The 26,089-nt window shown below is 40.5% G+C and overlaps 1 protein-coding gene across 6 annotated transcripts in view; it reads right to left on the bottom strand.

The window, feature by feature from the left end:
* uts2r2 (urotensin-2 receptor 2) overlaps window positions 1-26,089 on the bottom strand; it is an 83,546-nt gene that overhangs the window by 45,444 nt on the left and 12,013 nt on the right. For all 6 annotated transcript variants that reach the window (XR_007937898.1, XM_051939234.1, XM_022201475.2 and 3 more), the window contains exons 5-8: window positions 24,941-25,005; window positions 24,210-24,266; window positions 23,563-23,716; window positions 13,328-13,451 (exon numbers count right to left, since the gene is read on the bottom strand). Coding sequence is in view for 5 of the 6 variants with exons in the window: in XM_051939234.1 (XP_051795194.1) it covers window positions 13,328-13,451; window positions 23,563-23,716; window positions 24,210-24,266; window positions 24,941-25,005 (400 nt within the window). In the remaining variant the exon portion in view is untranslated. The remainder of the gene's footprint in view (window positions 1-13,327; window positions 13,452-23,562; window positions 23,717-24,209; window positions 24,267-24,940; window positions 25,006-26,089) is intronic.

The raw sequence follows: 26,089 nt of genomic DNA, 5'->3' as shown, positions 1-26,089 counted from the left end.
AAAGGCTTTATTGATCTGGTAAACTGTTATATATCTCTCCTAAAGCAAGTGTGATAGTAAATGGCATCAGATCAACAGAGTTCACACTGGGAAGATCAACGCGCCAAAGAGATCCGATCTCTCCGCAAATTTTTGCACTGGCTATCGAGCCACTGGCCGAGGCTATCAGAAGTCACAATTCTATATTTGGATATAAAATACAAGGGTCGGAGTATAGAATTGCGCTTTATGCAGATGATGTTTTGCTGTTTATTACCAATCCCGAGGTGTCCATTCCGGCTGTAATGTCAGTTATAGAAACATTTGGTTCTCTATCAGGTTACAAGGTGAACTTTAGCAAAACAATCGCCATGCCATTAGGAAATTGTAGTAGGATTAATAATTTTCCATTTACTTGGTCTGACTCTGGATTCACCTATTTAGGTATTCATATCTCGCCAAATGTTAGGAGTATTCTGAGGAAAAATATGGATATGGTCCATAAGAATGTTAAAGGAGATCTTATTAGATGGATGGATCTTCCAGTATCCTGGATGGGTAGAGTAAATTTCAGTGTGGGACCTTCGCGCTCGTCCGCTTGTCCGTAGCGACCTGAAACTCGGCCGGACGACTCGTCATTACGATATCTACATTCTTGCTCGTCCGCCCAGACGACTGCCGCTCAGAAAGACATATTAAATGATTTCTTACCAATTTAAAACAACGAATAACTTCTCGGTTCTCAACCTGCAGGAGGCTGCCATCTTGTGTCATTGCGCATCGCTTTCGCGCAGGTTTCAGTTTCCAGTTGGGGTCCGTGTGGATGTTGAGCGATGTCGATTCCGACTCTAACCATTTATTTATATTTATTGCTTCGCTTCCCAACTTTCCTTCGGGGTCTCGCTTTGATCATTGAATGACAGTACAGAGGGGGATATAATGGATAATGAAGAGTTATCATTTCCGATTTTTCTTATTATTCGATGTTTGGAGGTTCAATTCCCACATCTCCACACAGGTCTCAGTTTGGATCACACAGGTTATTAAGGCCGACGCTTGGGTTTTGTTATCAAGGAATATTCTCAGGGATGATGTGGTCTTAGGACTTTTTTGGTATGACATTTTTGTGATATTTTTGTGCTAACTAAGAGACTTTGTGCTAACTACGTGGAGATACAATATGAAGATATTAGTATTGGATATGAAGATATATAGACTTGGTATGATGATGATGATATTATAATATCTCATATTTGCTTATCAGAGAAGTTTATTTCAATGTTAGTCAGATGATACTAGTAATAATGTACATAGTTATGTTAAAAATTATCTCAGGATGATGATCTCAGGGCTACTGGAGGACTTGATGCTACATTTAAATTTTCAATGTTATTTCTGTAGAGTTGCCATATTAAAAGTGATCATAATGATCTCAGGATGATGATCTAAGTCTTACTGGAGTGTAGTATTAAAGCTACACAAGATAGAATTAAAGATTTTTAAAAAAGTGACTTTTTAATCAATTTTATTTTTTGCTTCAACTAAAAAAAAATGCCGCGAATTACGGACGACCAGAAATTTGTACGGACTACCAAAAATTTGGATTTGGTAGGAGTTGGTCGTCCGTAATTTGCTGTACGGACGACCAAGGATTTTAACGAAGGTCCCACACTGAAATTTAATCAAAATGAATGTGTTACCACGGCTTCTCTATCCTTTACAAATGCTTCCAATACTTTTAACTAAGAAAATGGTGAGGGAGATTGAGAGAGATCTTTCAAAACTTATCTGGAGAGGAAAGAAGCCCAGATTAAGCTTTCAAACCCTACAACTGCTCAAAAATGGAGGTGGACTAGCTCTTCCGAATATTATGCATTATAATTGGTCCTGCCATGGCAGAATTATTCATGAGTGGGTACATGCATATTTAAAAGATAAAGATAACTCACTTGAATCTTGGGTGTGTACTCCCTTCTCCTTGATAAGTGAACTTATGGGAAAGAAAAGAACACATAATATACTTATTGACAACACTATAAAGGTTTGGCGAGATATGAACAAATACACTTCTGATATTCCTAATCTTTATTATCTAACACCTTTAATTACTAATCCTGATTTCACTCCTGGGGTTAAAAGTGCTATATTTAAAAGGTGGTATAGTACAGGGATAAAAATAATTTGACAGCAATGTTCTCCTTTTCACAAGTTCAGATCAAGTATGGAATTCCACAGAAGGACTTCTTTGCCTATTTACAAGGTCGGCATTTTATCCAGACAAGTTTGGGAACAACTCAAGATACAGTGTTACCGGGACCCATTGAGAAGTTTGTAATGAATCTTAATGTAAAGAAATCGATCATCAAGCAATTTTGTGCCAATTTGCAGGACTATAATGGACATAATATTGGAAAGTTGATTAAGTATTGGGAGGAGGATCTTCAATGTCATTATGACGATAACGGCTGGAAAGACTGTATTCGATCTATTCACACATTATTTCTCAGCAATAAATATAAGGAAACTCAGTATAAAATACGACAGACAGCACAGGACACCGGTTTTTCTGAATAAGATAGACTCACGCAGATCACAATAGTGTCTTAAATGTGAAAATACAAACGGGACATATCTGCATTGTCTATGGAGTTGTCCAAAAATTTCTAAATACTGGCTTTGCCTTGGGGGTGGGGGGTGGGTGGGGTGTGGGTGGGTGGGGTGGTGGGGTGTGGGGGTTTGGTGGGGGCTGGGGCGGGCGGGGTTGGGGTTTGGGTGGCGGGTGGGTCCGCTTGCCCCGGGCTGCCTGGGCCGGTTCCGGCGTGCTGGGGGTGTTGGTAGCTTCGCCCTCTTGTCTTCGGGGTCCGTGTGGTACATGGTGGCCCCGGTTGCTCTCTGGGGGCGCTGCCCCGTGGCTCCTCGGCCTGTGGGGGGGTGCCCTGTCGGCTTGGCACTGCACTGCTGTGATGGCTGTTCTGGGCTTCGGGGTCTTTCACACTTGCATGTGCATGTTTGCTCAGGTCCCACCAGCTCCTGTCGAGTTCCGCTGTTGAGCAGTGATGGGACCCGCCGGAATGTGCTGAGACTCTCTCCAGAGTCTAATCTCAAACTAAACCCTCTCTCCTTTTCTCTAGTATCTTCCTCTAGTATCATCTGGCCTATTCCACTCTATACTAACATGACACCCACAACTATGGTGTTTAGTACTGTCTGGCTAATTATTCTTTCATTTATTTATTTATTTATTGTTTGTTTGGTTTTCTGTTCTCTTGTGTATGTGTTTGCTTTTTTGTCTTATTGATGGGTAATTATTAGTTGGGAATAGCACAACACCTGATATTCTTCAGATGTAATAGCATTGCTTGCTAGACCCTGTCCCTGTCCATCCCCTCTCGTCCTGTCCACCCCTTTGTTTCCCCTCACATCACCACTGAGGTGTAGCACTGCCCTCCCTGGCTCTTAAACAGGGTAATGTAATAAAAAGTGTCAGCTTAGCTTTCAGGGAGGGCTGGTGATGGTCACACGCATGCACCAAATAATAAGATATTTGGCTGCAAGACTAAAATATGCATTAATCTCATAAAGTGTTGACACCCCTTTCATGGAGTTAAACAATGAGAATAAATGCAGACAAAAAAGAAGAAAAAAAAAAAAAAAAAAAGAAAAAAAAGAAGAAAAAAAAAAATAAATAAATAAATACTGGCTTTGTATAACTAAGGAAATTAGCAGCATTCTGAAGTTGAGAATCTGTAAAGATCCGGGTCAGTTTCTACTGGGGCTGCCATCTCCTAATAAGCTAATTGACAAGACCAAATCCAAATTATGTAAGCTTTTGTTTTTGGCACGAAAATGTATATTGTTTAATTGGACTAAAGATAAGCCACCAACGGTAACTCAGTGGTATAGGGAAATTTTCAAACTATTACCGATGGAAAGGCTTAGTGCAAAGTTAAGAGGCAATGATGACACCTTTTTGGATTTATGGCGCCCCTTAATGGAATACCTGCCCATTGACTTAAGCAACATTCTGCAGAAAGGCATATGTTCATTGAAATGGAGGGGTTTGGGTTTGCCCATTTAATTGTCTGGAATGGCGGTGGTAAATGGCTCGTATTCTATATTCATCTTATTTATTTATTTGTAGTTTCATTTTTATTCTTTGACAACTCAGACTGCTCAGTGTTATATATATTTTTTTCTTTTGTTGTTGTTGTTGTTGTGTATTGTGTTTTGTTCTAATATGACAAAATTCTAATAAAATATATTTACAAAAAAAAAAGGAACACCTTTGGAATGAATTAGAGCGGAGACTGAGAGCCAGGTCTTCTCATCCAACATCAGTGTGTGACCTCAAACAGGCGCTTGTGGGAGAATGGTCAAAAATTCCCATAAACACACTCCTAAACCTTGTGGACAGCCTTCCCAGAAGAGTTGAAGCTGTTATAGCTGCAAAGGGTGGACTGATGTCATATTGAACCCTATGGATTAGGAATGGGATGTCACTTACGTTCATTTGCGAGTCAAGGCAGGTGAGCAAAAATTTTTGGCAATATATTGTATATGTGGCCAGTGTGCTTGCATGAGTGTATGTGTGTGACTGTGTGTGTGTAGCCGTTCATCTGATCAACTGCAAACTTAGTGTGTGTAATGCTGGGAACGGAGGAAAGAGCAGAATTGCTTCCTTCATCTCAGGAACATTGCCAGACTGAGAGCTCCAGTGTCCAAAATTGAACTAGAAATGATTATACGTGTTTTTATTTCCTCTAGATTGGATTTTTTGCTATTTTTTTTGCAGCTGAAAACTTTTTTGTACAAGCAGGCTTTTAGTTGAGAGAGGGCTTTTATGTGGATGTTTTTATGTGATTTTACGTGTGTGACTTTACTTGTGTGATTTTATGTGTATGATTTTACGTGTGATTTTAATGTGTAAGATTTTATGTGTGATTTTATGCACAATGTGGCTCTACATCGTGGGGCTTATTTTACTGTATTTTTATGTCTTATTTTCTTTTAATGTAAAGCACTTCGTGATTTTTATATCTGTGAAAAGTGCTATATAAATATAGCTATGGCTCTTGAGAAACATAAAGAGTTTATGAATTAAAGCTGCAAGCACCATTGGTCGAGTCTTCGCATCCTTGGAGCTTGGCTGTTCCACATGTCCACCAGCTGCCGCAGCAAATGAAAGTGCATATCAGCCAATGGATGTGATTGTGGCCAGACTCTCATCACACATGTAAAGTTTGAGGCAGATTGAAATTTGTACAGGGTAGGTAGATAGAACTTCCTGTTTCCACAGACCCTAAGTATAATCAAACCTTTCCACCATAGAACAGCACACTTAAAAGTCAACACTTAGTTGTGGCTTCTCGTGGGATTCAAACCCTGATTTCTGTAATGAAGGTCCTCCATATAACAGACTGTACCAGCACATCCTCAGTGTTATGGGAGAAATATCTATTATCTTATTCTGAAAGATATTGCAATGTGTGTTCAGATTTAGTTTAACATTCATTGTGTAACAGACTAACAACACGTGATGAAGCAAAACCACATAAAAAGTATGACTGTCATACAAAGAAGACTGCATGAATTTGTTTAATCGTAGGTCAGACGTGCTGCACAATGTATGAGGGTACACTGATCAATGGGCAGCATAAGCAACCCTAGAAAGTTGAATATGCCTTTATTAAATAAAAATTGACTCAAAGTATGAGTCTCATTAGATAATAGCCACAGATAGTATATCCTAAATTGCTGTCAATGTAATTACATTACAATCAACAACATGATCTCTTTGCAGATTTTTTTGTTCTTTATCTGATTGGTGAGAAAGAACTGAGATTGGCTGAAATTTTCTGTGACATGATGTATTTGCTGAGGAAGAAGTTTTCCTCCCAGACCATTTGAATTACAGTGTGCGAAACAGTGTTTCTCCCAGCCATGCCTAAATAAACTGCCTACACCCAACTTCAAGGAATAACAATCTGATTAAAGAGAAACCCTGCCAATTTCACACATAAGGTCTGCTTACCAGTCAAGAAAGCACTACTTTATCTGTAAAGACAGCTGTATAATGTGTTCTGTGGCACTGAAGGAGCTTGTTAAAGCCATCAAGGCTTTAACAAGCTGGATACATATTTAAAGTTGCCTTGCCATGGGAAAGATACAGTGGGTACCTGATGAGACCTGACCAAAAAACATGGAATTGATTTTATAATGCAAGCATGGGATGCAGTGTGTTTGAGCTTTAATAATACAATACCTATATTTATACACCACTTTAAAAACTCACAATGGGCCAGAATGCAAAAATTTAAAAAAAACAACCAAAGTGTAAAAACAAGCAATATGCCAGTGGTAATAGACATAAAGGAAAGACATCAAAAACTTAAATACACAATAAAAAGACACCCTAATACAAACGTGAGTCAATAAAATGAGTTTTAAGAAGACATAAAAGAAGTCAGTGATTCTGCAGCCTTATCTCATCGTTCCAAAGCTGAAGGGCCCGGATGGCAAAATTAGTTTCACCTTTAGATTTAAGCCTCGACTTTGGAACAGCCAGAGGGGCCCCACCTGAAGATCTAAGGCTCATATGGGGTCAGCATTTCTCCTATGTAGCTTGGGGTCAGACATAGGCATGCTTCAAAAGAGCCTTTTTCGGCTTTATTTAGAGGTGAAGCAAGAGGCAGACAGGAAACAGAGGAGAAGAGTTGGGGAAGACACGCAGCAAAGTGCCACAAGCGGGAATCGAACCCAAGCCGCTGCAACGGGGACCAGCCCCTGTACATGGCTCACCCTTGCTTAACCCATTGAGCTATGCAGGCACCCCGATGAGTAAATGAACAGGGAGCCAGTGAAGAGACGCGAAGGATGTCACCTGTATGAAGCTGAGCAGTTACATTTTGAACCACTTGGAGGTGAGAGTGTCACTTTAGTTTTATACCACAAAGGAAGGAGTTGTGTTATTCAAGCATGGAGAAAGTAAGAGCATGAATGAACCAAAATAGCAAACTGAAATGAAACTACAGGTCAGGACATCTCAACTTCTGTTGCTTTCATTCTGGCTATTCTGTCTGTAATCTTTACACTAAATTACTTGAGTGCCCTTGTAATTGAAAACACAATGCAATGTATCAGAGTTTTTTTCCCATCAGCACACAGCATCTTTAAAATGAAATAACAGCCCCGTTTATCCATATTATATGCTTCCCCTGTATTCAGTGTCTGTATGTTCGTAGACACGCAGACACCAAGGTCAAGTTGGCGGGTTTAAGGCAGCAGCCTAGCTAAGGTGATCTTATTCCCCCGTGGTCATCTTAGCCAGCAGGTTAACCACTACTGGCTCCTCTGACTGGCAGACACGTCTTTTCCACCCTCTGTCCTTCTGCCATTTGAAGCATAGCACTCTATCTTTCTATCACATATCTACTCTTCATCTATCTCGCAGCCATTTTCTGTCTCTGATCGCTCCTCTGCTCCATTATCTCTTTTCCCGATAGGGGATGCTTTCACATCCAGCAGATCCATCAGTCGCCGTCTGATCCTCCACTTTTTCCTGTTTAACTTGCCTAACACTTCCACCTGAGTCCCCTTTGTGCTCACTGTTGCTACACTCTTGACTTTTGCACCCTTTGACAGTTCTGTTTGTCTTCCGGGTGTTATAATCACACCTTTATCATTGCCTCGAAGCCTCATGATTATCTCGACAAACTAATCATTCATCCAGATACAGGGATCAGACTCTTTACCAAGTCAAAACATGTCAGTCAACTTCCCAGCATGCTGTCAAAAGTGTTTCTCAATGAGGTGAGGGTGCGTTTGAGCCGGGCTGGTGATACATTATTCATGGCTTTGCACCATGTCTCCTACTTTGCACACTTCTCTAAATAAAAATGAGTGACAGGTGCAAACACAGTGGCTGGGATTCACCAGGGGCTTTTTAGATTCTCAAGCATGTTCTAACTCCACGGAGAATTAGAAATCTATCAGGATGGACCTTAAAGAGATGGGGCATATCCCACTTCTCTGTCCCATCTTTTCCTCCTTGCTCTTCTTCACCCGCACCTTTCACTGGGTTTAGATTACACCGATACCTTCCTCCCGGTCATCTGGAGGTTATTCTCATTTCATTGATGCACGATAGCGGCACTATTCAAAAACATCTGTCATATGAGACGAGGCAGCAGGCGAGCTGCAGTCACTCTTTATTATCATATGTCCTTCAGTCAACGTCCTTCACTGCTCCATCATATGACCCTCCCAGCAGTCCACAACGCTTCGCCATTGCTCACTGACTGGGTAAGAGGCTTGTGGGGAGTTGACTAAAGGTGAAAAATTGCAGATGAGTACAGAGAAGGAGACAAGAGACAGATGGCTTTGTTTGAATTGCTTTTGATCAAAAATGGCAGGAGAGTTTGATTAGAGGGCAGGAGATGATAGACAAGGGGGTGAGATAAAGGGAACGAGGAAAGAGGCGCAAAAGAAAAAGTGAAAGAAGGGACAAGGTGAACATAAACAGCGTGAGATGGCATGCCGTCAGGAATAATAGAAATGAAGTTACGCTTTCAGGAAGAAGGAACAGCCTCGGGAGAGATTTTCCATACTGAACCAAGTCTCTAAGCCCTCAACATTCAGGAGTGACACTGTTTACGGGAGCCATATATACGCTGTGCTCAAAAGTTTACATACAGACTAAACTATGAGGCCATTTTAAAAGCACGATAATTAGAGCACAACAATGTACCAGTACCAGTACTTTCTGATAACACTTTGCATTCATCTTGACATCAATTTTGACCAGATTCTCAGTACTGCTGTAGCTCACGCAGCCCCAAAACATCAGAGATCCAACTCCATGCTTAACAGTCGGGACAGTGTACTTTTCATCATAGTCGTTGTTGACGGCCCTCCAAACATAACGTTTATGGTTGTGGTCATTAAGTTCAATCTTAAGGCGCGTGTCCACTAGATGCGATTTCCCCGCACGGCAATGCACCGCACCTGAACATCGCACGGCCGGCGAGCGGTCACTAGCAGACCACAACATTGTCACATGACAGCGCTCGAGCAACAGCAGGTCACGTCACCGAGCTTTTACCTTGACGATCTGGCAGGTATGTCGGATAAACACAGCGGCACGGCCACAAACTTTCCCATTTTATTTCAAAAACACTTCAGCGAAAAGTATGTCTGAAAGCATTTGAGGCGAGAAATAAGCTGTGCAGCAGTGGACTCTGTCCTCGTTTTAGTTCACTGACACCTAGTTCAGATGTTTGAGGACAGTTTCACGATGCGTGGAATCTCCGCACCCCGCATCAATTTGCATAAAGTAGAAGTCCAGTCTACTTTATGCAAATGGGCTGCAGCCCTCTCCGGGTAAACACACCGGATCGAAGATGAAAATGCACCGCAACCGAACCAGAATGCCACATGCGGGGTGTTTCCAGCTGCGATCCAGTGTGTTTACCGGAGAGGGCCGTAGCTCATTTGAATGGAGTAGACTGGACTCCAGCGTGCAGAGACTCCACCCATCGTGAAACTGTCCTCAAACATCTAAACTAAACATCAGTGAACTAAAACGAGGACAGATTCAGGTGCTGGACGCGCTATTTCTCGACTCAAATGCTTTTAGAAATACTTTTCGTGTTTTTGTAATATTAGACAAAGTCTGAAGCCAAGAAGCCATGTTGGTCCGGCTTGAAATCCAGGAGCAGACCGGACCCCGAGTCGATGCATTTGTCCAATCAGGGGCAGGAAAGGTGCTTAAAAAGGTGCTGAACACAGTTCGCCGTGGAGGAGAAGCTTATAACAGCTGTATCTGCGCACGCATCGTAACCATTACTGTTTTTGAAATAAAAGAGAAAGTTTGTGGCCTTTATCAGACTCATCTGCTGGACTGTCAAGCTGAAAGCTCGGTCATGTGACAATGTTGTGGTCCGCTCGTGACCGGCCGCCGGCCGTACGATTTTCAGATGCAGTGCGTTGCCGTGCGGGGAAATCGCATTTAGTGGATATGCGCCTTTAGTCTCATCAGTCCAAATGATTTTGTTCCAGAAGCTTTGAGGCTTGTCCAGGTGCTGTTTAGCATATTGTAAGGGGTTTGTTTTGTCGCACTGCAGCAGAAATGGCTTTCCTCTGGCAACTTGACCATGCAGCCCATTTTTACTCAAGTGGTCCTTATTGTGTAGCTCAAAACAGCCACACCACTATTCTGTAGAGAAATCTGTATGTCAGCTAGAGTTTTTCGTGTTTTTCTTTGCGTCCCAAGCAATTTTCCCAGCAGTTGTGGCTGACATTTTTGTTGGTCTACCTGGGTATAGCTTGGTATCAATAGGATCTCTTATTTTCCCACTTCTTTATCGGAGTATGAACACTACTGATTGGCATTCTCAAATGTTTGGATGTCTGACTTTTTATATACAGACACTAATGTTTTTGTGCAACAATGACATATGTAGACCTGTGTCAACATGAAAATGAAAAGTCTCCTCTACTGGGCATGTACAGAGGACAGATAAGCAAGTCAGCCAAGGAAAACCAGCAAAGAAGAAAACAGTATATTGTTATCAAGGGTGTAACGGTACACAGATTGGTACCGAAATGTTTGGTACAGGCCCTTTTGAGTCGGTACAGCGGTGTACCGCGGTACGAAAATTTTAAGACTATTAAGCATTGCTTTGATTGCGAAACCTAAAACTTCGTAGTGCCCACAGCTGCGGTGGACCTTCTCCGGCTCACAGTCGTGCAGTATTGCGGAACTAAAAACAAGTAGGAGTTTCCAGGGAACCACAGGATGTGACGGATCGTTTATTCTCCTGTCGGCACTTCATGGCTAATGCTAGCAACAACAACAAGAAGCTAGAGCTGGAAGATGCTTCGGCGTCATTAAAATCAGCTGTTTGGGATCACTTCGGTTTCCCAGTGAAGTACGAAAAAGTAGAAAAACAAGTGGACAAGACGAAAGCCATATGCCGACACTGTGAAGCGGTCCTCAGCATGTCAAATTTAGACACACATTACAAAAAGCACCATCCAAGCGTAACTATCCCCACTGCTAGGAAAAAATAGCAAACTGCACAAACAATGCTCCCAACATCATTTCATCAAACCTGCCTAGCAATTCAGAACAGACTAAAGCAATAACCAAGTCCATTGGTGTTTTCATAGCAGCAGATCTACGGCCATACTCTGTTGTTGAGAACTGAGGTTTTATACTTATGATGAATGTCATCTTACGTTAACTTTACATTATTGCTGTGCTCTTTGCTATAGATAAATGACTATATTGTGTTTTGTTTTGTTTTTTAGCCTAGTAGTATATTTATACTGGTAAACAAGAGCCTAACTAAATGGTATTGTTTTTTTAAAAAAAGCAATTACATTCAAACATATTTCCTATTTTAGGTGATAGAGCCCCGTTATGAAGTTCCTTCTCATTCACACTTCAGCCACAAAGTCATACCAGCTCTTATATCAGCAGGGTTGTTTTCTCCATTTTTCCCCTTAACTGAGAACTGAACCGAACCATGACTTCTGTACTGAAATATGTAACGAACCGTGATTTTTGTGTACGTTACACCCCTAACTGTTATTGTTGTTGTCGTCATGTTTCTTCTTCTTGGTTCAGTTTAATACCTGGTCTGTCACCAATATGACAGCATTTCGGCAAGGCTCCATTTCCCACACTGCAATGTCAAGCCAGCATTTTTAGATTTACAGACTTGTTTTAGGGTTTTAGGATTTAGGGCCAACACAACCCAGCTTAATGTGGACACGACTGTAGTCCTATGTAATCACCTCACCCTACCGGCACCATTCGCAATCACTTTTGATAGATGAGCAGATGGTATGACAACACTGATTAGCTTTTACTAGCCAGCAGTTGCCACAATATTGAAACCCATCTGCTTGATATGGTGTAGCTCCCCTTTGTGCTGGCAAAACAGCTCTGACCCATCAGGGAATGGTCGAGGAACCCTTGTTTAGGTTGTGGAGTGGGGCCTCCCTGGATCAGGCTTGTTCTAGGGAATTCCATGGAGGTTGAATTTTTCAATTTTGATATTATTCATGACATGTAAACAATCAAATCCTTTGACAGCATATTTGGGTTCAAAATTCTATGTAACTGAATATGGAGTGCAAACTCAGGCATTATATTGGACCCATGTGTCCTGTTGTGGCATGCACATCTACCAGAGCAATGACATTAGTTCAACAAAGTGTCCTGTTTGCAACTTTGGTTTGAAAGCTGTGGGGCTGCATCTATGGCACTGCGTTCTGGTGTGGCAGGCATTAATACACTGGATAGTCAATTAGTATTAAATGTTTTGCTTTTTATTTCCTAAGTTTTGTCTGTACTTCTGCTTGCTCTTTCTTTTTTTTTCCCCATTTTTGAAGCAAGCGTCTAAAGAGACCATGTAGGGGGCTTATGGCTCCCTGAGACTAATAAATGATTTCCAGCTATGATTCCCGGCCCTCAAGTAATATTTAACAATTTTATACAGATTGATCACAGTAACACCATGACAGTGTTATTTTTGAGCTCGGAAAAACTGTATATATGTGTGTTGTGTATCAACTGGCCAACAATGTTTGCTTTGAGGAAAAGATGTCCATGGTCAAAATGGCTGAGTAAGTAGAGCAAAATGAATGTAAATTTACCATCCAATTCAATGGAGGTCTGAAATAAGCTGACAAATTCATTCTGGCACTTTCCTCTAAAGTGACCAGCTTGGAAACTTCACTTATTTTCCACAAGCTCCCCAGAGAACGGATCCAATTCGCCCATTTTAAAATGGCTCACATAGGCTATTTTGCACAGGCAGCTTTAAAACATCCATTTACTGACAGATTTACACAAATTGTATGTACATACAATGACAAACACAAACCACATTATTCCCTAAAAGATCAGGCTGTTGTGATGACTAACCCTCTGGGTACTAGAAGTGAGGTAGAACCAAATCCCCTGCACCTTCACAGTGCAGCAGTCTGTGCTGCTGATTACCCACTTGCAGAGGATTACGCCCACCTTGCTACACATCTTAGCATGCTAAAATCACCTCCAGACTCCCTAACGCAGCTGAGTACAGCAATTATAATTTTAAACACAGCTGTGAAAATTAAATCTATTATCTTGCTTGCATCATTTACTTTAAGTCTGGCTTAATAGGCATATTGAGACAAAGCCAGGAATTGCCAGGTGTTACAACGGATAGTCTGGATTTATTATATCCTTCCTTTTAGTCTGGATTTATTATATCATTCCTTTTAGCTGGTCAAGCGTGAATGTATTTGAAGGTGTCCCTGTGTTAGACAAAGTGAGTGTTTAAGCTCTGATGGGTACCTGCGCGTGGTTCCACTGTCCGGTTGCTATTTTGGTCCATGAAGACGAATCTTCCTCCAGTGAAGTCAGATCCGTAGTCAGACAGGTACAGTAGAGAGGTGTAGTCAAAAGAGCCATAAGTCACCTAGAACACAGTGAAAGAGAAGAACAGCATGATGAATTAAATTCTCAAAGCAGGCTCCGATTGGTTTGTATTGCAGCCTTTGTTGTACTGCATTGGTAGCCGGCAGTCAGCGTTAAAGAACGAACAGATCAAACATATTGATATGAGAAAGACCTCATCAGTTAGAATTTTGATGTCATTTTTTTGGTTTCTTTTTGTTGAATTGCTTCAAAGTGGAGCTAATAAGAAACCTGACTTGAGATATTATCAAGTCGCATTACAGGAAGGGTATCAATGACTGCTGTGGCAAACCCTGTTAAACTCTTTCAACGAATCAATTTCAATTCAGTGTAAAACACGGCTGAACTCAGATTTTTTCGTCATACATTTTGGTATTGAAAAAGAATCTTGTTTTTATCCAGGTGAGCTTTCGAGACCCTGAATAATACATCACAATTTTTTGTCAGTTTACATACACAATTTCTTATCACATCATGTAAATGACGGTAAACCGGAACAAAGTTGTAGATAACCATTTAGTACATTTAAATTATTATTGCTTTTCATAAAATTTTCATATGGTTGACCTGGAAAAAAATTTGTAAAATGTACTTCTTTTTGGGCAATATAATAAGTAGTCATAAATATTATTACTCCACCAAGGAATGCAGCGGAGTTGTGTTGCAATCGGCGTTGGTTTGTCTGTCTGTTAGCAACATTACTCAAAAATGGATGAACAGATTTGGATGAAATTATTAGGGAAGGTCAGAAATGACACAAGGACCAAGTGTTTAGATTTTGGCAGTGATGCGGTATATAGTCTGGATCCATGGATTTGTTAAAGATTTCTGGATCATTGCAAGATAGCAGCACTGTGTCACTGTAACTATGACTGTAACAAATGAACGCTGTGTGTGCCTGCTGACGAACACATTATTGTGATCTTACTACAAATCAAGCACTGCGGATTTATCAGGACTTATCCATCAGAAATGATACAAGGAACATTTGACTAAACTGTGGAGGTGTTTCAGAGTCCCATCAATTCCCGCTGCCTGCTACATATGTAGGTCACACGATTCGGTATCCATACGTAACATACACATGCATAACACACACCTGTGTTTCTCAGAGACAACCTGCTTTTTGAATGTTTAAATTTGGAAGAAAACCTTTGCTCCCAGTCATCTTTTAGCCACACTCATTACAGACAATGCAGTGAATCGTGTTTCCCACAGGTTAAGAATTAATATATGGTGGTGGGTTGGCCACAGTGACCAACGTACACGCAGAGACCCAAGTGTAGCCCAAGATGTTTTCTGAAATTAAAATTTACAGATGTGTCTGAAATATCTAACATGCTGATTGTTGGTAGATGCTACGATTTGCCAATGACACCTAAACACTTTTACACAAGTAGGTCAACGTTACAATTACCGACATTCGTTAAATGCCATACATGTATCAGGTGACACTAGCTGCTAACCGGATGTGCACAAAGAAGCCACTAGACTCCTCTCAGTTGCTGCAGGGCAAAAAAAAGCTTTAACAAGGAAAATAAGGTTTCTAATGTCAGACTTGCCTCAGATGAATCAGTGTGATTGTATCTAATAAGGCAGGCCACCTACAGTCAGAGCTGCTGGATGTCAGTGCACCAATATCACCATTGAAAATACTTAGAAAATAGTTGCACTCAGGAGCCGTGTTGGAGCTTGACCCATACTAGAAATTAAAAGTCAGGATAACTCGGTGTATGTTTCACAGCTTTTAAATTCCTTCTCTCAAGTGCTCAAACAGAACAATAATTTCTAAACTGTTGCCTTAACTACATCTCCAATAGACTGTGCTCATACAGTGTGAATCAGATTTACTTTCATCTGCTTTTTAAACCATGTTAACACATGCCATCTTACCCTAACACCACTTTCTAAAATTCCAGAAAGCCTTGGAAGCGAAGGGTCAAATTTCACACAAAACTGGGGAACCAAAAAGCAGACTGCAAGTAAATGATGCATGATCGTGACGCAGCATGTGCCTGAATACATTCTTCCTACTGTTAAGCCATGCCTACTTAAAGGCCATGTCTGTAAAGTAGCAGCAGCACCTCTGTTGCTCTGCATGTGTCTACACAGGAGGAAGACATCCACAGTGTGGAAGCCCTGAAAACGCAATACGCACTCACTGTAGCTATGATAGCTATGTACAGAAATGTTAGAAGACAGACTTGAAGTGAAAAAATACACTGCCTACGCTGTCTTTGTAGACTCCTTAATTGATTGAAATAGGAGTGCATCTTTTCCGTCGGATGTGCAATGAGACGGGGGAATGAAAATCAAGGCTAGAGGGCTTTCTGTGCAAAGTTGCGGTGAGGACATTAAACCACACACGGAATACAGCCTACCATGCATGGGCTTCCTTGTTATGTCTTTGCTTCTCTCCTGACATCACCTGCCACTGACTCCTCTCCAACTGCCCCCAGATTCACAAAAGCCTACTGAGCTCAAACATGCATTGCAGGGACTTAATGAAACATCAAAGAGTGAGGTGACAGGAAACCAAGAGTGGCCTCCTTAAAAGACAAAGTCATCTTAGGCTGAAAGTATCTTACATGATGGAGCTCAAAGAAAGACAAACACAGTGTACTGCAGAGAGTGCCATAAATCGCTTTACCAACTTCAAATTACTAAACTTCACAGAGCACTCACAGATGTTTCCAGTTGAGTTCTACAAACTCAGTATGAAACTTTATTTACAGTGTATTATTACTAATATAGTTGCAAGCAGCTTTCAGGGGGGTTAGCATTTTAGCAGAGCACATGGCACCTTGATTTGAAAACATTCCTGTTGTTGGAAATCAGCCTATTCTACAATTAAACAAACCAACAGAATATGTGTAAGGCTATTTCCGCCCAGTTCTTTTGATGGAGTAGTCAGGAGACTTCTTCTTAAAATCACAAGTATTTATTACAGCAAAACTGAATGTGCAATACAGAGCTCTGGGCCTGAATCCTCTGTCCCTAACCAACAAGTGTTCAGTCAGTTCGGATGGAATCAGACTGCTAACTTTTCCTGACCCAGTCTTCTTGTACTCTAACAGTGTGTATATCTATCTAGGCTGGCCGCTCCCTCCGGTGCTGCGTTGGTCCGCTCTCCTCTGTCACAGCTGACCTTCCTATTCCTCAGAACCAATACAACTCTTAAATATGCACACTTAGCAAATTATGAAACACACCATTTCCCACACTGTAATAACTGGGAAAAAAACTGGGTGTAAGTGATAAATGAAGTTTGATGATTTCCCTTCTTCAGACGAAGTGATAAAGTGTGTTCAAGCTTAAAAGACTGCAGTTGAGTATACTAGTCCATTATTTGGAACATTTTTTTTAACATACACTACCATTCAAAAGTTTGGGGTCACTTAGAAATGTCCATATTTTTGAAAGAAAATAATTTTCTTTTCAATGAAGAAAACATTAAATTAATCAGAAATACAGCCTAGACATTGTTAATGTGGTAAATGACTGATTTTTAATGGAATACTGTTAGAAGAATTACACTTATATTAGAATGATTATACTTATGAGGTTATCATTGAGTGACTATGAAGAAATAAGGACTACCATCAGCATTCTAAGTTGTGACCATCAGCATTCTAAGTTGTGACCATGCATGTGTTCGGAAGTAACAACAAGAACAAAGCTGACTTGTTCCTATAGTGAGCTGACTTGCTCTTATGATAAGATCATGCAAGTAAGACATGTTCTGTCTTTGTATTGTTCTGAAATCTTATGACTAATGCATGATGACTCCTCTGTACCGTATGATTGCATGAGAATGAAATAAAAGGACAAGGAGAGAGGCAGGCTCTCCAGAGTTTGTGAGGCTGCCGCGATGCATACTGCAGAGCTGTAGTCTCTATCTCTCTCCTTGTGCGCAAATAAAAGACTGGAGCTCGTGAGTGCTGTCCTTTCTTCCTGAGCTGTTTGTGTATTCTTCAGGTTTGAACCTAACAAATACCTACATAGGGGTAGTACAGAGGCCCATTTCTAGTAACCATCACTCCTGTGTTCTAATGTTACATTGTGTTATCTAATAGTGTTGAAAGGCTAATTGATGATTAGAAAACCCCTGTGCAAATATGTTAGCACATGAATTAAAGTGTGAGTTTTCACGGAAAACATGAAATTATCTGAATGACCCAAACTTTTGAAAAGTAGTGTACTAATCAACCATAAGTACAACTATTTGTCTTAGTCTGTAGATGTGGTGATCAGTGGCTTTGTCTTTGTACCTTGCACGTGATGTGTACACACGCCCTTTTAGAAAACAACACATTTTCTTAAATTTTCCTTAGAAAAAATTTCACGTCAACTAAGATGAACTTACAGTTTGTCATGCCTCATCTTTGGAGTCTGCCAAAGTATAGACTGGCACAAGAATCCCTTTTAAAATAAATATATGGACACTTATAAGGTAAAAACCTGTTTTTTTGCTAATTATGGCGCTCCTTAGTATAATCAAAGCATTGTTGATTGTTTAGGTATTTTGAATGTCTGTAATGGACACGTTTGACAATCAGTAATACACATGATGACCTTGGGGAAAAATTGACATTGTTTTTTTTTTACATGTTGAATATTAATTGAAACGACCATGTGAAAAATCTGGGGTCATAGCCAACATTAGCCTAACCGCGCTAGACCCAGGTCTGAAGACGCAAGGGTCTAGGAACTCTTGACAGGGAGGGAGGCGGGCTAAAAAGTTGTCTTTCAAATCACTCTGCAGCAATTGGGTAGATATACAACCAATCAGTGCAACGAATAGGCTGACGTAGTTCCTAGAGCGCCGGAAATCAGAGGATGCGGGAGTTCGGTGAAGCCTTATTTATACAGTCAATGGGTGAAGGGTTAATTAAATCTTCAAATCTTTAAGGGCTGTGGCCAAAGCCGAATTGAAAGATAACTGTTTATTGTGTGCAGCCATCTTCTTGTCTATCCTTGTTTCTATGGTTGTTTCCGGTTGTTTCTGTCAGATATTGTCGCGCCTCTGTCATCACTTAGTTACGCCCGCCTTCTGACTCTACACTTCATGGTGATTTGTCAGCCAGTTTTAGGAGCATCCAACCTCGAGGCTTACCGAGGGTAACTAGACCGACCCTGGCAGATAATTAAATTTGTTGCCGTGGGTTGTCTAGCGCGGCTAGGCTAAGCCAACATTACATTTTGACCTAAAATTTGTTGCATAGTTTTCTTTGTGCCAATCTGATAACCAACGTTTAAAGTGCCATAACTTGAGGAATAATGTCGCTCAAGTCCAAAAATGTGTAGGACATTGATATGGTCTTTAATGGTACAAACCAGCTACATGATGGTGTAAATGTCATGAAAAAATGTCAGCATTTCTATCTAATGTGATATTCTGCCAACCATAAAACCTTTATTTTTCAATAATAAGAGGCTGGATTTCTTCCAGTTTAGCAAGCATAACCTCTTCTAGGTGTTTAACAATATTGCCTATTATCTGTGACGTTTGCTTGCTGAAATTTTGGACCATTCTTCCAATCAAAATTAGGTTCATCATTGGTAAGAAGTTCAACTACAAAGCGGTCCATGGCTTGCAGCAAACATGTCTACAGTCTTTACAATCACTTTTTTAATGTATACTGAAACTGTATCAAGTAGTGACTCAAGTCAGGCACTTACAAAGGAAGAGCATATTGTACAGCAATTATTACTATACTGGCATGTTCGTGTATCAGACTTTACTGGAGCAGAAAGACGAAGCAAGGTCAGGAGTGAAAATACTATATTTGACATTAGATTCTACACCTATAATTCACTTTCATCACACTGCCACATCTGCCATGAATGAGATAAAACACACATCCCATGCTGACACACCACAACTGCTGCTATGACATCGTATCAGCAATCTGATTGACAGGAGGAAAATTCACCACCAACAACGTCAAAGGCCATTTACATTTAAATGAGGGTTGGGTTAGCCAATTAGCCCCCAAATGGCGGCAGAGACAGAAGGGGAAGAGAAGTGGCTCTTTTCTGATTAAATTTTCCCAACTGTTGAGGGCCAGTGGGAAGGGATGAGGTGACAAATATTAATATGGCCACAAAACCCACATGAGCTACTAGTGAACACAGAGGATGAAGTGACAGCAAACAAGAAACACGGTCCAGAAATACCATATGCACGGTAAATGTGCACTGTCTCTTTTCCACTTGCCTTTTTCATCACTAAGCAAAAGAGGACTATAGATCAATACTGAGACAGATGCATCAACAGTTTAATGAGTGATGCCCATAAATACCATGTCCAGTCGTAAAGCTTCCAAAATCAACATGTCAGCTGGATTCTACTAAATTGCAATGATGCATTTTTATCAGCCCTTTCATAGCACATTGCGAAAAATTAACTTAAAACACCCTGCCAGTCTTTTCAGGACTTATCCACAATCACTCTTTTAATTGTAACTAAGTTGTAAATCAGTGAAGCGTTTTCTCCTAAACAGACCCTTGCTTGTTGAACTTGCCTCAAGGTCTTGTCTCAGTCCCAGAGCAGCTCATGTCTCATGACAATGACCAAAGTGTAAAATGAAAGATGAAGATTAAAGCAGTGAGTTTTAAAGCTTCACTTCATGAATATTTATAAAGAATGAACGATGTATGACGTGAATAGTTTATGTAACGGCACAGAGGTATGGGCTACAGAAAATTTAAAAACAGCCTCAAAGGGGAATAGCATTTATTTTAACATATTATCCAACACGATTTCTTAGTGCAGTAAATTATGAAACCTGCAATAGATGCTTGTAGTGACCTAACAGTGAATGTGAGAGAAACAGAAAGGATTTCTGGAGCACAGGTTTGATGTGTACACTACCGTTTAAAAGTTTGGGGTCACCGACAAATGTCCTTATTTTTGAAAGAAAAGCAGTTTTTTCAATGAAGACAATATTAAATTAATCAGAAATTCATTCTAGATATTGTTAATGTGGTAAATGAGTATTCTCGTTGGATATGGCTGATTTTTATTGGAATATCTACATAGGGGTACAGAGGTCCATTTCCAGCAACCATCACTCCTGTGTTCTAATGCTACACTGTTAGCTAATGGTGTTGAAAGGCTAATTGATTAAAAAAATCCTTGTGCATTTATGTTGGCACATGAAAAAAGTGTGAGTTGTGATGAAATTGTCTGGGTGACCCCAAACTTTTGAGCCGTAGAGTATGTTTTAAGCGACTGATTCTTTGGTTTTAAGGCAGTAAACTGTCTGGACTTCCTGTTTTAGCAGGCAGCAGGCCACTGGCAGCAGGCTAAAGTCCAGGATATATTTAACACTTCATACAGACATTAAAACAGCAGGGTTCCTATTATTGATGAAATTATTTTCCAGGGCATTTTCGGTGACACAAGGCTGATATGACTGACTAGTATCACAACCTAGACTAGCAGGTTCCTGTATGTGGAGGTTACCTTTTAAAACATTCAGTGCTGTGCAAAACTTTAAGGAACTTTAGATGCTTAAAAGTGTGTGATCTCACCCAAAGTATTCTTCTCAATTACAATGAGCCAAGACATCCGGTTAGAGTCATCAAGTACAATTTTATCTGCCACAAACAGAAGGAAGATTGCAACAGATGGCATGAGCCCCATGGAGTCTGTCTGGGATTAGATGAACAGACAGAAGACCTTCAGACAGCCTAAATCCACAGAACAACAGAGGCAAATTAAACAACTTGTGAAAAACCTTGAAAAATTCTATGGTTTCTGAAAGGCACAGGCTCTCACCAAATCTGTTTTCTCTGCTTACTATACTTTGCATAAAACTCTTGATGGTGTTATTTCTGAGTGTTACTTTTGGTAGCTGAAACATTTGTACAGCACTATGCTTTATATGTCAATCTGTGGCTCTCCAATCTGAGGACAAAAACAACAACAAAGATTTACTTTTCACTCAAACATTAAATTTTTGTCAAAGGGTGTCAAGATATTCAGGTTAGAAAGAAGAAGCTGCACAGAGAGTGCACTAAGTGGGGGAAAAAAACATTAATTGATACAAATAACAGTTTTGCATCACCATTTTTCTCTTGTCTTATTTGCTTAACAGTACTTTCTGCAACTCTATTTTTGAAATTCTTCAATGCACTATATTATAACCAGTGTTTCCCCTCCTATATGACCGACGAGGCGGGCCGCCTCACTGGTATAGGACACCGCCTCATTACAATTTTGCCGACATTGCCGCCTCACTGGTCCGCGCCAAAAAAAAAAAAAAAAGTAATGCTAAATATTAGAAAGCATTGACACATAAGTCCGGTATATTCGCCGCTGAAATCAACAAGCCTTTTCTTGCCATGGCTGAAGACAGCAAGGCACATCCCCATTGGTCGGTAACACTCAGTTCTCGTATGACATCCCGCGAGATCGTGTTTCAAATGTTGGTCGTTCCGATTGGCGAACGTTCCTAGCGTCAACAAGCATGGCGGAAAGTTGACAGCCATGGTAGTGATTATTTATAATAGGAGCTTTAGGTTTTGTTGAGCCTGTGAACACGAAGAAGGTTTGATATGTTGAACTTGCTTCTTAGTACATGGCTTAGGTCTTTGATTAAATTTGATAATGACCTATTCTGGATGAAAAAATAGCATTTACACAAAGATGAATATGGGTATTAAACCAGGTGTAGGTTTTTACTGGGACATCGTAATACTCTTTGACAGTAATAAGATGATCAAAAATGTCTCTAAATATCATCATTCTGTTATTTACTTTCCTTCAGCAATCCCCTAATACATGCCAAGTTGTAAATAAATCCTGTTCATATCTATGGATTAAGAACTTATGGCACCATGTGTTCTTATTCCATCAAGGAACAGCGGAGTTTATGTGAAGATCGGCGTATGTTTGTCTGTCTGCTTGTTAGCAACATTACTCAAAAATGGGCAAATGGATTTGGATGAAATTTTCAGGGAACATCAGAAATGACACAAGGACCACCTGATTAGATTTTGGCAGTGATACGGCTTATATTCCGGATCCATGGATATGTTAAAGCTTTCTGTATCATTGCGAGATAGCGGCATGGTGTCACTGTAACTATGACAACAAGTGAACACTACGTCAGTTGGCTGCTGACGATCACGATTGCGATCCTACTTATACGTGGAACAATTCATTAAATTGTGGGGATGTTTCTGAATCCCATCAATTCCCGCCTCCTGTTACATATTTAGGTCATGAAATTCGGTATCTGCACACATGCATAACATATGCCTGCGCTCTTGATAGGAATGCAACATCTTACTTAAAATTTTAAAATGTGCTCGGACCTGAATACATATAACATTCATTTAACTCCCACTGCAACACACCGCACACACACTGTACACGTCACAAACTTAAAGACAAGACAGACTTTGACTATAAAGGGTAAAGATGCAAAATCCACAGTGCCACAGTTTTCTGCACTTTACCTGATGGAGAACAAATTGCCTGTTTTTTTCCACGTGTGGACTCAGTTCATTTATTCTGATGTCTAAGATATTCCAATCTACCTCTGGCTCTCTGCACAGCTTCTAGCATCATAATTCAGGGCTCCTTTTGAAAGGTTGATAAGAGTGCTTCAATCAGAATAAATTTCTATTATCTTACTAACAGTCCAGTTGTTTGGGTATTAAGGGCAGCCATTATCATTTCAAGTTGAGCTGATTTCTTTACATGACAGAGAAAAATGTCACCCTCCCCCACCCTCCTCTCCATCTACATCTACAAGTGAACCCAGCCACCCTGCAGAAACTCAATTCTGCAGCTTGTATCTCAAATCAAATTCTTTCAGTTGCTACCCAAACTTCCTGGACATAGGTGAAGGCTGGAAGGTAGATTGACTGCTACACTGGGAAATTCACTTTCAGCTTCAGTCAATCCATTGAAGATATCAACGATGACTCCCATCAACCCACTTAAAGGGCACAGATTACATCTTAGCCTGGTCATTAAGGATGTACTGACTGTTTTTTTGGCTTCCAATATGACCTCTAAAACTCAGGACTACACAGGTCACAGATCACACTATACACACATAAAGAACAAGCCTTGGCTTTGTTTTGTACGTCACCTTATCAATGTGTGGGTGCCAGTATTCGTCATGTTGGGTCTTGGCTGCCGTGCTGTTGATTCTGGAGAAGAAAGTGGGCTTGGTGAGGTACATCAGCGCTGTGTTCAAACCAAACGTCTCAGCAATAACTGCCTGGATCCGCCCACGAACATTTCTGACAATAAAAAAATCAGGTTAGGAGCTCTGCCTTAATCGTTTCAAGCAGCGTGCTCTATGACTGTAATACACTGTCAGACAGTACTGTCACAGTCCTGAGAATGTCCCAACTGCAGTTCAGCAGCTAAGGCTTTATCAACACTGACATCTATGTAAACATGTTTGTGGTACAATTGAAAATAGCTAAAGGTTTATGACAATATTTAGCATTTTTTTCATTTGGTGTTTTGATATTTTTATGCTACATTTAATAATCAATAATGCATATATAATAGGCAGAAGGATGCCTCAATACGTGTAAAGCAAAATCCATACATCTGTTTGGTCAACTAACAATGTCACTGCAAGATATTGATCCTTTTCAAGCACAAGAGAATGCTAATAAATACATTTTAATAAGGAATTATGTATTTCACTTTTCAAAAGAGGGTAAATCTCTAAGAATGCACGATACATGCATGGCTGATTTTTAATTATGGTTCCTTAGTCACCTGTAAAGCTGGAAGTCTTCTTGCGTGAACACATCGCTGATCTGATCCCCAAAATACCTGCCACCACATCCACAATCACAGACAGTTGCAGATGCAGACAAAGCCAATCAGAGACACATGGGCACACAGACACAAACAGCGCAGAAGAGGGGAGAGAGCAGAGGAGATGGGATCTATTAGAATAAATTAACGTTTTGCAGCAAAGCACACCATTACTCATATGGGTGTACCAACCAAACATCTAAACATCTGACTGCTTCACACAAGGCAGTTCCCAGCGGAGGGGAGGGTGAAGGTTGGGAAATTGGGTGGGAGTGTCAGCATCACCATTTCCTGATTAAAATCAGGATGATGGCCCCTAAGGATCCCGTATCAGCCACCTTCACAATGGGACGAGAGAGAGAAACAGAGAGACAGAACGGAGCAAACTGAGGGAGAGAACAAATGAAGGGAGGCCTAAAATAGGGAGACAGATAGAGGAGAGCAGACGATCCAAATAAAACTGGTTTCTGCCGAGTGTGATGAATGAGGGTCGAATGGGTCACTGGACCTGGAGAAGACAGCTCACAAAGACCAGCCTCAGTAAGATTGATGACTGACTCTACATTTTGGTGAATATATTTCTGCAAATGTTACATATTATGTTGGATGGCATTCCTGCAGGCACAGACAGTATAAATAGAATGTACGGAGAAGAACAAATAAAAACAAGCTGTACAAGCTTTTCCCACCTGTAGATGTTGACAAATTGTTTCCCCATTGACAGCGCCCCAGAGTGCAGGTCCAGTATGGAGGCCTACAGCAAGCAAAGGGAAAAAGAGGAATTAGTGCAAATGACAAATAAACTGAGCAAATAAGCTGTTGATGCACAATGGTACATGCATGGCACAGTGATAGTTTCAGGGTTCAGCAATGTTCCCTCTGTGGCCTTTTTGTGCTGTTCTTCCTTTGCCCTTTACTTGTTATTGCTCGTCAGCTCCTTTGGGACACAGCTCTGAAAATAAGGCATTTTCTCAGAAACCTCCTTGTTGCTTTCCCTGCCTTCCTTTAGGTGTCTTAACACTCCATAAATGGTTCCTTTTTTGGCTGAAGATCAGGCCCAGTGGGGATGGAGGCATTAGCAGGGCATGCCAGGGATATCCAGACATCTCTGGACAGGAATATGACTGTCTGGATTATCTTCCAGTTACTGTATCAGCCTGTCCTCTAGTGCAACGAAGGCGCATTACAGCAAGGAATCTGAATAATGAGGAACATATATCTGCTAGCTAACATCTGCATAAATTTGGGTTTAGGTGGTAATATTTCCTTACTCACTGTACAGTTTTCCATGTTGAAAATTAAGTTCTGTTATTGTGATGTTTTCTGTCAAATTCTCTTGAAAAAAATATTATAGAATTTTTTGTGCTACTAGAGGATAGCAGAGCTTCATCCGTCTACAAGTCACACTGTTGCACTGAGGGACATGTTTCTTATCAAATCAACATAAGGATTACGTTTTCATTTATTTATTTATTTCCACACCATCCCACATACATCATCGGATTTTAGCTTGGACAACTGAAGTAGTAAATATTCTCTATTTTACAAAACTTAATTCTAGCTTGCTTGGAGGACACCTTCCATACCTGCACAGCAGATCAGTCTTTATGTATTCACATAATTGTGCCTACATCATGGTGGCTACGCAGGCACTAAATTTGGGTTGTAAGCAGATGTCCTCATAAGGATCCGCACACACTCTTGTATTGTTTGACAGACAAATTTATGTTACTTGGCCTCTAGCAGCCCTTCTGTATTCATGGAAACTATAACACTTGCCTCAGAAGAACTGGGAGTACACCAATGTGTACTAATCTGAAAATAGTTTCCCATCAATT

Source organism: Acanthochromis polyacanthus, chromosome 19 (genome assembly GCF_021347895.1).
Source record: "Acanthochromis polyacanthus isolate Apoly-LR-REF ecotype Palm Island chromosome 19, KAUST_Apoly_ChrSc, whole genome shotgun sequence".
NCBI classification, from domain to species: domain Eukaryota; kingdom Metazoa; phylum Chordata; class Actinopteri; family Pomacentridae; genus Acanthochromis; species Acanthochromis polyacanthus.
Note: the sequence above shows the minus strand (reverse complement) of the source record. Positions and strands in the feature narration are given on the sequence as shown.